This window comes from Mycena indigotica (assembly GCF_014461135.1).
Source record: "Mycena indigotica strain 171206Taipei chromosome Unknown Mind.scaff0012, whole genome shotgun sequence".
Taxonomy (NCBI): Eukaryota; Fungi; Basidiomycota; class Agaricomycetes; order Agaricales; family Mycenaceae; genus Mycena; species Mycena indigotica.
Genome location: NW_023503011.1, coordinates 2,336,823 through 2,348,215, shown reverse-complemented (window position 1 = coordinate 2,348,215; position 11,393 = coordinate 2,336,823). Strand labels below are relative to the sequence as shown.

The window sequence follows — 11,393 nt, the reverse complement described above, 5'->3', positions numbered from 1 at the left end:
AAAATTTGTGAGCTGAATTCAAGAAATTTGTTATAGAGTTAGAGGGCAACTCGACCCCGCTCCGAACGGTCTGCGGGCCGCGGCGCGGAACGAACGACGTTGGCGCCAACGGGCTGGCGGGACAGCACGTATATGCATTAGCGATACAGTCGAGGAGCAGGGATACATAGGAAGGTCTATAGCCATGTGATGCATCAAGCAGCACTTTTGCCACGTCAAACGAGAAAAAGCACTACGATGTGACCCAGCGTCGCGCGGGTTCGCAGCCGCCGATCTCTGGGTGCAGCAGGATCGTCGCGAGCCAGTACTCCAGCGCGCGGCGGCGGTTGGCGAGGAAGGCGGCGCGGTAGCGCGCGAGCGGGGACTTCGGGGGGAGGGACGGGACGGAGCGCCGGAGCGGGGGCTGTCGGAATACGATAAGCGTGAGCGGGAGTGAGATAGGCTATGACGCACCGGCAATGTCCTCAGCAGCTCGTGCTCCAGCTTGACAAAGTCGCTGTAGCGCTTGTGCGCATGGATGGCGAGCCCCTCCTTCGTCTTGATCACACAGTCGTACACTGTCCATCTTGCACTCAGTTAATAATGGAGTAAGCCATACTACGCACCGACATACGCCCCGCCGCGGACGTCGCCCACGCTTGTCCACCCGCCGATCTCCACGGCCCGCGCAAACGCCGCGCTCTCCCCAATATTGTCCCCCAGCCAGATGTCGTTGCTGAATATGCTCGGCGGGCCGGGCGACGGGTGGCGCGGTGTGATCGGGGACTCGTCCTAGCGAGAATTCAGCAGTCGCAGCGGAACAGCGGGAGAACGAACAAAGACGATGTCCTCGTACAGCCGGGCCTCCTCTTCGATGTCGATGCCCGCGGGGAGCACCTCGATGCGGGCGCTGCTGTGCGCAAAGGGGTGCAGTGGAAGCGGCGGTGGCAGTGGGCGCGTCTGTGCTGGGGCGGGCGAAGACATGGGTGTCGGGGAAGAAGGAGAGGTATGTCAGCATGAATGTGTCAGCGGCCCCAAAGAAAAAAAAATGACGTGATAGGACTTTGATGCCGTAAGGTTTAATCGGGACGCGTGGCACTTGCCTTTTGACCACCACCATCACCACTAACCAGCATCGAGATGCCCTGGATGAAACGATGTCCGCACGACCACCGAATAGAGTCACCAGACGGAGGTGCGTGTCGTTTCTTTTCGTGATACTCGTCATTGTCAAAAGTAAGCGTAAATCAATGTTTTACTCAGCGTACAAGAAAGATAGTATGGTACAAATGGTATGGACGTGTTCAGTAGCGAGTATGGCCACCCTTTGCGGCAATTACAGCAGACACGACATCTGGCATTCGGTCGATAAATGGATTGATTTCATCACATGTGATTTTGGACCAAATGTCAAAAACTGTTGCCCGTAACGTCTCCTCGTTGTATGGACGTGGCTGATACTCTTGGAGATGCTTCTTGAGGATGTGCCAAACAGGCTCGATAGGCGATACATCAGGAGATGTCGGTGGATGGGGGAAAATTGGGATGTCTCGATCAGCAAGCCATTTCTTGGTGATGATGGCGCCATGGGATGGAGCGCCGTCTTGCTGGAAGCGGAAGAGAGGTCGAGTTAGCTTCATACGGTGGTAGAACTTGAGGAATGGACCCTCGAGCACCTGCGTAATGTAGCGCTGTGCTGTCATTCCGCCGCCTCGGCCACCGGGGTACTCAAGAACCACGAGCGGGCCTTTCGGCGTTCTTCATCACAATTCCCCACACCATGATGCGGACTGGGCTCTGTGGCACATGTGGGACACAGCACTCATCGAGTAGCTCCTCCCCCGGTCGCCGCGTCACCCAGATCCGTCCTTTCTTGTCATCCAGGCAGATGTAAGCCTCGTCGGACCAAGCAATATTTGACCAATCATCCTCGGTCAATTCCTGGGCTTCTCCCTTGGCCCAGGCAAGCCGTTTTGCCTTTGTTTTGTCGGATCGGTATGGGACCTTCTTCGCCACACGCCTATGATAGCCCTCCTCGGCCAGAATGCGCCGGACCGTTGGCTCGCTGGCTTTTGGTGTCAGGGAGTTGCCGATGTCACGGAATGGCTCGCGGCGATGCTCAACAGCGTAATCTTGGATGAGAGCCTTCTCTGGGGCTGAGAAGAGGCTCTGACGACCACTTCGATGTCAATTTTTGGTCGTACCAATCTCCTGGAACTTTTTCCAGATCGTGTGAGCTGATGAGATCGGAATGTCGTGATCGCGAGCCGCACGGCTGACATTGTGATGTGTCTGCACCGCGCCAATGAAACGATTCTTCCTCGGGGAGTCATACTGTCGACGCGTAGTCTTGGGGGGCATTTGGTGGTAGGAAGTGAGTGGAGCAGAGTCACGCGCTATGACGCAGCGCGTTCATTTACGCTTACTTTTGACAATGACGACTCGGAGTATTCTGATGGCTGGACTTGGCGCGGGAGAGAGAGGGCTATTTCGCGCGCGTTCCACGACGTGTACGCGTGTGTTTGGAATCCCCCTCCTCCTCCATAGCACCCATAAGATGCTGATGAGACGTAGACTTGAATCTCTTGCGGCCTTTCAACCTTCCAGTTCCCGGCCCCACCTGGACATCTCAGCAAACACAAACTTTGCGCACTCCAGCTTTGGGCCATGGGCCATTCCAGTTTCTGAGGCCATGCGAACAACAAACTTGAACCAAGTGGCAAGACACGGGGCGACCTGAGGCCGATCTCCAGCACTTCGTTCCCCCCCAAAAACATCTCGCGGCAGCGTAAAGTCTCAGACTGATCTGCGGACCACACGAAACACGTCAACAGGCGTCTACTTAAACGGCGCAGCAGAAGGGAAAGCATTTTCTCCTTCAAGACTCATTGCCCTGTTGCCCTTGCGTTTTGTTCCACTTCTGCTTGCCTCTAAGCCTTGCCAGTGCGCAACGATTGAAGCATTCTTGATGTCGTTGCTGGCGGTCCCAGTGACGATGGCGGCGGCGCTACGCTGATGAGTCGGGCGAGGGTGAGCGACGTCACTGTGAGTGCGTGTGTTTGTCTCTTTTCGCGTGACTTATGGTCAACTTGAAGTTGTTTTCTGCAGCGGACGACATGCTCAACAAGCCTCTACGGTTAGGGAAGCGGGTGCGCGGACGTCGGGGTGATATTTGCGCGCACGCGGGCTGTGTCCCGTTCGCTCGCCCGTTGCACCTGTTAACAGCCATCTAGTAGAATTGATGTCTGGCTCGACCCACAGTTCCAAGCAGCCTCCTGGGCAACAAGGTTGCACGCGTTCCAGGGCATAGTGGCGCGCGACTACCCAGTGACACTCCATGGCTACCTTGGTGAAGGCGTCTCTCTCCGTGGCGCGCGCTTGCTTGTGGAGCTGCTCGACTTCTACTCCAATGCATGCCCTAGGACGCTGCCTGTCGTCTCTAAACATTGCTCCGGACCTTGCACCGCGGACGCGGCGGTGATCAGCATGCCACGGCCCACCTTTGCCAAATGGCACTGGCTGCATCTCTAGGAGGTGCGGGCATTGTGCGGGAATGGTAACATGGGTTGGGGGTTCGATTCCCCGTACAGCATGTATAGCCAAAGAACAACTTTTTGTTTTCATCTGCCTGCCTCCGAGTCCACATGCAGACCCGCACATGTGAAATATCTGCTGATCTCCCAAGCGAGAGTTTGGTAATAGCCAGTGGCCGTTTTGTACACTTAAAAGCAAATAACCTCCATTTCTGCCACCAGATGCCACTAAGATGATGGCATAGATCATGACTCAGCATGAGGAAAACACTTCGTATCATTCTTATGTGAAACACAAATATCTGAGCTGAATACCAGAGATGGAGATGGATTCTGATGGATTGACCTGAAGTGGTATAGATATAAGAGGTGCCAAGAATTTCCCAATTGTAAGGGCATGTCAGGGGAACCTCCCTTTCGGCCCCTCGGAGACGATCCCGATTCCGGTCCGACTCCGGTTCCGACTCCGGTGATCGCATCACCGCCTCCGTCAGGCGCATCGCCGCCCCCCGCCTGGCGATCCCCCTGCAGGCATACTGCACGGAGCAACGATCAACCTTGGCGCGTCAAGAGCGCAGTATATAGTTCCGCTACCTAGCAGGCGGACCCTTAGAGTTTCTTCTCTTTGGATCCTCCCCTGCTAGGTCAGCCTCACTTGTATTTGCTTACTTCTATTCACTCTTTGGATCCTCCCCTGCTAGGACCTTGATCTCAGGCCTCCGGGGTTGCCCTTACAGCAGAAGAAACTCTCTACGGGATCAACCGGACAAGATTGCTAGGTTCGGCGCTGACTCAGGCTCGGAATACGAGTCCGTTCCGCCCTCGTCACCGCCCCTACCACTTGTCCCCTCCTCCTCTGTCACTCCTGTCGTCCCCGCACCTGTCATGCCTTCCGGAGCTACTCCTGACGCTGACACTCGGCTGGATGCACTCGAGGCGAAAATCGACCGCCTAACTGAGGCCCTTACTCTTCTCACCACCCAGGCTTCCGCTGCCGCTGCCGCCGCTAATACTGCTGGCGGATACCAAACAACACCACCCCCGGAGACGTCGATTCCGACTCCGACTCCGGTTCAGGGCGATTCCGAAGCCCTCTTTGGCGACATCAACCCAGCTGGAACACCTGGTGCAATGCGCAACATCTTGGTTATAACCCAAAAGTGCAATGCACAACATATGGGATCTAACCCAGTCTCCTGCAACACAAGAATTATTTTATTTCATTTTTATCTCTTTTAACTGTTTTGGTGTCTTATATCATATATATAGTGATGGGATCAATGTTCCTTGTGTAATCTATTGTGTGTGGAACCATTTTTGTAAGAGATCACTGATTTTGATGACTGTGTGATCTTGCATCACTCCCACTTAATTTAATATTGATATTCTCTTTCTGCTCTATTAAGTCCATAATATTACATATCGAATCATCGGCCTGAAGAAAAGGTGATTTACCTTCTTATATATGACCTTATATTAGTCATATCATCTTCCCTTAATATAATATATCAAGATATAAGAATAGCCCACATGTTGTGCATTGCACTTTTGGGCTATAACCCAGATGCTGCACATTGCACTAGCTGCGAGAGGTGATCAACCTCGCCTCAAAATTGGTCTTGCGACCAAACCCTCCGTTCACCTTCAACGGCGATCGGAAACGCGGCCGCGCGTTCCTTTACGCGGTCCGCACCTACGCCCGCCTTGCCCCTGAGGCCTTTGTGGTCAACGGAGAGGCGAGTGAGGAAAAGGCCGTCCGCTATGCCATGTCGTTTATGGCAGAAGGACCCGCTCAGCAATGGGCGGAGCGCCACGGAAGCAAAGCCCCGTTTCCGTTTCCGTCCTGGGGCTCGTTCGTTTCCGAGTTTCGACTCCGGTTCGTCGAGGAGAACGAGCAAGATCATGCTCTCTCCAAACTGGAGACTTCCGCCTATCACATGGGCACAAAGGATGTCTACCAGTACACCGACGACTTCGAGGACCTGATGGACCTCGCCGGATTCGAAGACGCGTTGGTCAAGGTGACCAAGTTCCGCCACGGACTTGACCCCTTGATCAACAACGGAATCACGTCCTCGAACGACCCCCGGACCTCCGGGACTACCTTAGCTGGCGCACCCGGGCCTTCCGTCAATACGAGGCCCTGGTCCGGGCCAAGCTGATCAAGTCAGCCGCCCCCCAAGACGCCTGGCGGTTTGATTCGGACTCCGTTTCCGGTCAACCGCATCCCGGCTCCGGCCCCTTTCCGCCCGGTGGCTCCGGTCGTGCCACCCGCGGCCCGCGCCCCCCGCTCCGGCGCCTCCAGCTCCCGTCCCCATGGAGTTGGATCGCACTAGGGCTCGGGGTGCCCCTCGTCGCGCCTGCTTCAGGTGCGGCGACCCAAACCATCTCGCCCGGGATTGCCCCCTCCCCGCGGACGTCCGCTCAATGGACATCCTCGACGAGGTGATCCAACAACTCGGTGACGAGATGTTAGCGGAGTTGATCGCCCGCTACTCGGACACAGCTGCGCTGCCGGAGACGGCTGCGGAGTCGATGGCCGGAGAGGATTTTGTCCCCCGCGACGAGTGACTGGTGTGCCCTCGTTCGCGTCCATAAATCGTTTCGCTTGTTTGTATGACGAATCAATTCCTTTGCCCTACAACGAGCCTGAAACGAAAGACATACCCTCCCCTGTCCCCATTTCGACTCCGTCTCCGACTCCGCCCGCGACTCCGGTTGTCGTCCTTCGCCGCCTCACTGCCTGGGAAAAGAAATTGCCCAAGCAGTACACTGTCGCTGCCTCCCCTGGAGTAAACTCCCTCCACCTCCCGTTGGAGCTAGAGTCCACCACCAGTGCGTTGAAGCTCTCCCTTTCTGGGCTTGTTGACTGTGGTGCCACCTCCGACTTCATCGACACGAACTACGTCGCTCGGAATGGCATTCCGGTCCGCACCCTGGCGCAGCCGATTCCGGTCTTCAACGTCGATGGCACTCCGAATGATGCTGGCTCCATCAACCAGATCGCGGACTTGGTCCTACGCTACAAAGGCCATTCCGAGCGCGTTCAACTCGCCGTCACCCATCTCGGTAAACAAGACCTCATCCTGGGGTACTCTTGGCTGCGGAAGCATAACCCAGAGATCGATTGGGAAACCAAGGAGGTCAAGATGACGCGGTGCCCCCGGCTGCTCCACTTGCCGCGAGGAAGAACGCGTTGAACGGACTGAGCTACGGCGACTCCGGCTGCTCCAGAAGCGACTCCGCTCCGGCCCGTTCCCCTCGGTCTGCGCCATGGACCTTTCTGGGTCTGATGACGGAGACGATTCCGTCTCCGGCGACGACTCCGGCCTGCCTGATCTGACGCCGGACTCTGACGACGACGATGACGATGGTCAGCTTGAAGATGGTGACCGCATCTTCTACACCTCGTTCCGTCCCTCGGAGGAGATACGCGCTGGCAGTACTGTCTCGCAGCGCCTGGCTGAAGCCTTCGCCAGGAACTCCGCTCCCCCCGCCTCCGAGATCCCGGACTGGGCTAAAGAGTTCCAGGACGTCTTCAACAAGGAGTCTTTCGACACGCTCCCGGAACGGAGAACCTGGGACCACGCCATCGAACTCGTCCCCGACGCTAAGCCGGCCAACTGCAAGGTGTACCCCATCTCGCCCCTTGAGCAACGCGAGCTCGACGCGTTCATCGAGGAAGGGCTGTCGACGGGCCGGATTCGCCCCTCCAAGTCTCCGATGGCGTCTCCGGTCTTCTTCGTCAAGAAGAAGGACGGCGGACTCCGCTTTGTCCAGGACTATCGGGCCCTCAACGCGATGACCGTCAAAAACCGGTACCCCTTCCGCTGATCAACGACCTCATCAACCGGCTCAAAGGCGCTCGTTACTTCACCAAACTCGACGTTCGTTGGGGCTTCAACAACGTCCGGATCAAAGAAGGTGATGAGTGGAAGGCAGCTTTCCGGACTAACCGAGGCCTGTTCGAGCCCTTGGTGATGTACTTCGCCTGACAAACTCTCCCAGCGACGTTCCAAACGATGATGAATGACATTTTCCAGGACCTCATCCTTTCCGGAGACGTCATGATCTACCTGGACGACATCCTGATCGCCCATTCCGACCTCCGGAAACACCGACAGATCGTCCAGGAGGTCTTGCGCCGACTCCGAGAGCATAAGTTGTACCTCCGAGCGGAGAAGTGCGACTTCGAAAAATCGTCAATCAAATACCTCGAGTCATCATCTCCCACAACCACGTCGAAATGGACCCCGTCAAGGTCGCAGGCGTCTCCGCCTGGCCGACTCCGGAAAACAAGAAGGATGTTCAGCAGTTCCTTGGGTTCGCTAATTTCTACCGCAGGTTCATTCGCGACTTCTCGGCCCTCGCGTCCTCTCTTTGCGCTCACCAAGAAGGACCAGCAATGGACTTGGGGCGACGGAGGCCTCCGCGTTCCAAGCGATCAAGGACGCGGTCACCTCGGAACCGGTCCTGGCGATTCCGGACGACGCACGGCCTTTCCGACTCGAGGCGGACAGCTCTGATTATGCGACGGGGGCGGTTCTTTCACAATCCGCCCCGGACGGGAAGTGGCACCCTGTAGCATTCTATTCCAAAAGCTTAAATGATGTCCAGCGCAACTACGAAATCCACGACAAGGAGATGCTCGCGATCATCCGCGCACTCGAGGAGTATAGACACTTCCTCGAGGGTGCCGCGCATCCCGTCGAGATTTGGACTGACCATAAGAATTTGGAGTACTTCAGGAAGACGCAGCACCTCAACCGGAGACAGGCCCGCTGGTCCCTCTACCTCTCCCGGTTCGACTTCACGCTGCACCACAAGCCCGGTCGCGACATGGGCCGACCTGACGCCCTCTCTCGGAGACCCGACCACGGAATCGATTCCGACAACTCCGGCGTCGTCCTTTTGCGGCCCGAACTCTTCCACGTCCGCGCACTCGAGGGTGTTTCCGTTTCCGGTCCCGGTTCCGAACTTCTTCGCGACATTCGCGATGCCCTCTCCGGTGAGCCTGACCTGGAGGAGCCCGTCGCACTAGCGGCCCGGCAACTCCTAAAGGTCCAAGGTCAAGCTCGAGGCCCCCCGCTCCTCACGCTCCGACGAGTGGGCCGTCTCCGGTGGTCTTCTCCACTTTCGTGGGAAGATTGTCGTGCCCAAGGACAAGGACCTCCGGAGGCGCATCATCGAGCTCTGCCATGACACTCGAGTCGCCGGACATGCCGGTCGCTTCAAGACCTTGGAGTTGGTCTCCCGGAACTACTGGTGGCCTCAGATGTCTCGCCATATCGGCCGGTACGTCGCGACCTGCGACTTGTGCTGTCGCACCAAGGCGCTCCGGAGACTGCCCCACGGAGAGCTACACCCGACGGAAACACCCCGGGCGCTGGCATACCGTCTCCGTCGACTTCATTGTCGAGCTCCCCGAGGCCCATGGGTACGACGCGATCATGGTCGTCGTGGACACCCTTGGGAAGCGAGCCCACTTCTCCGAGTGCCATACCACGGTCGATGCAGTAGGAGCAGCCCGCCTCTACTACCGGAATGTCTGGCGCCATCACGGGACTCCGGAGAAGTACGTCTCCGACCGTGGCTCACAGTTCATCGCGGACTTCACCCGAGAACTCTGGCGTCTAATCGGCATCAAGCCAGCCACGTCCACCGCGTATCATCCGCAAACGGACGGTCAGACAGAGCGTCAACCAGGAGTTGGAGCAGTACCTGCGGATCTTCACCAACTATCAGCAGGACGACTGGGATGAGCTGATTCCGGCCGGGAGTTCGCTTACAACAACCACGTCCACTCATCCACGCAGCAAGTCCCCTTCATGACGGACACGGGACGGCTTCCGCGCATGGGCTTTGAACCCGGAGCCCGTTCCGCTATGGAGTCTGTGAACGAGTTCCGCGACCGAATTGCCACTGGGGTTGCCGAAGCCAAGGCCGCTCACTAAGGCCAAGGAAGAGTATAAGCGCTACTACGACCGGAGACGCACTCCGTCTCCGGAGTTCAAGGTTGGCGACCGTGTTTGGCTGGATGCCTCTGACATCAGGACGACTCGCCCCTCGGAGAAGTTCTCCCACCGCCGCCTCGGTCCGTTCAAGATAGTCGCGGAGATCAGCAAAGGTGCCTACAAGCTCGACCTCCCTCCGCGCTACTCGAAGCTCCACCCGGTCTTCCCCGTCGTCAAGCTTGAGCTCGCCCAAGACGACCCCTTCGACGGACGCCCCGGCTACGACCAGCCCCCTCCGGACCTCGAGGACGGAGTCCCGGAGTGGGAAGTAGAGGAGATCTTGGACGCAAGGGTGAGGTATAAACGGCTGAATTACTCGTCAGATGGAAAGGCTACGACGCGTCGCGCACGACCAGTGGGTCCGCTTCGACCGCGTCTTCGCCCCGGACAAAATCGCGGAGTTCTACCGTAAGTACCCTGGCAAACCACGGCACATCGCCTCCGCAACCTTCGACTCGATTCCGTTCCGGTCTATGCGTCGGGGACGCCGCATTCAAAGGGGGGTGATGTCAGGGGAACCTCCCTTTCGGCCCCTCGGAGACGATCCCGATTCCGGTCCGACTCCGGTCCGACTCCGGTGATCGCATCACCGCCTCCGTCAGGCGCATCGCCGCCCCCGCCTGGCGATCCCCCTGGGACCTGGCCTGCGACATGGCGCAGGCATACTGCACGGAGCAACGATCAACCTTGGCGCGTCAAAGAGCGCAGTATATAGTTAACCCCGGAGGCCTGAGATCAAGGTCCTAGCAGGGGAGGATCCAAAGAGAAGAAACTCTAAGGGTCTGCCTGCTAGGTAGCTGAACTATATACTGTGCTCTTGATGCGCCAAGTGTGATTGTTGCTCCCTGCAGTATGCCCACACTGTGTCGCAGGCCAGGTCCCAGGGGGGATCGCCAGGCGGGGGGTGGTGATGCGCCTGAGAGAGGCGGTGATGTGATCACTGGAGTCGGATTGCGTCGGGCCAAAAGGGAGGTTCCCCTGACAGGTTTTTTTAAACTGTATTAAAACTGTTTAAAATGTTTTAAAACATTTGTTGAACCCTGTTGTAAGGGCAACCCTGGGGGCCTGAGGTCAAGGTCCTGGCAGGGGAGGATCCAAAGAGTGAATAAGGGTAGACGAATACAAACAAGGCTGACCTGGCAGGGGAGGATCCAAAGAGAAGAAACTCTGAGGGTCCACCTGCCAGACAGCCAACTATATACTGCGCTCTTGATGCGCCAAGAATGATTGTTGCTCCATGCAATATGCCCGCGCCATGTCGCATGCCAGGTCCCAGGAGGATCTTCTTGCAGATCCTGATGCATTACCTACATTGATTCCTATCGGTGGACAGAACGATGGTCGCTTGGGCATCACGTAGGTAATTGATGGACAGGTGTCTGATGCTGAGATGCAATGGACAGATGCCAAGGTGGGGGTTCCCCTGACACCTGTGTGTTTGATTTGTCTCTACCAACAAAAGGGAACAAAAAGGTTGGAGCCCTAAGTAAGATTTCAATCAATGCAGCTACTCAGCAACACTGCATTGGTTGGAATAAGTAACTGTCGTAACTCGTTGTAGGTGGTGTACGCAGCCCCACTCAGCCTTGCCGGGCTTTTTTTTAAAAATATGTTGCATTGTGCACAGCGGGATCCTTGGCCAGCGCTCTGAATCAAGGTTCGTATAGGCGACCCCCATATCCATTAAGACCAATGGCTGAATTCGCAGGCTCCGTGTGATGCGGCTGCGGTAATCTATTTCGATGGTTGGCAACGAGTTTCTCATTTTTTTATTTGTGCAGCAGCACTTCTCTTTGTGCCTTGCTCGGAATAAAGCATTCTACAACGCGCGCGTATGGTGGATGATCACCACGGCTGCAACCTCAGA

The 11,393-nt window shown here is 56.8% G+C and overlaps 1 protein-coding gene across 1 annotated transcript; it reads right to left on the bottom strand.

Annotated features, from left to right (window-relative positions):
- Nucleotides 1-232: 232 nt before the first annotated feature.
- On the bottom strand, nucleotides 233-963 carry MIND_01246800 (PX domain protein; the record flags this gene model as incomplete). The annotated part of the gene is made up of 4 exons (XM_037368954.1): nucleotides 233-403; nucleotides 454-557; nucleotides 606-771; nucleotides 817-963. The coding sequence occupies 4 exons, from the start codon at nucleotides 961-963 to the stop codon at nucleotides 233-235; spliced, it is 588 nt and encodes a 195-aa protein (XP_037214922.1).
- Nucleotides 964-11,393: the final 10,430 nt, after the last annotated feature.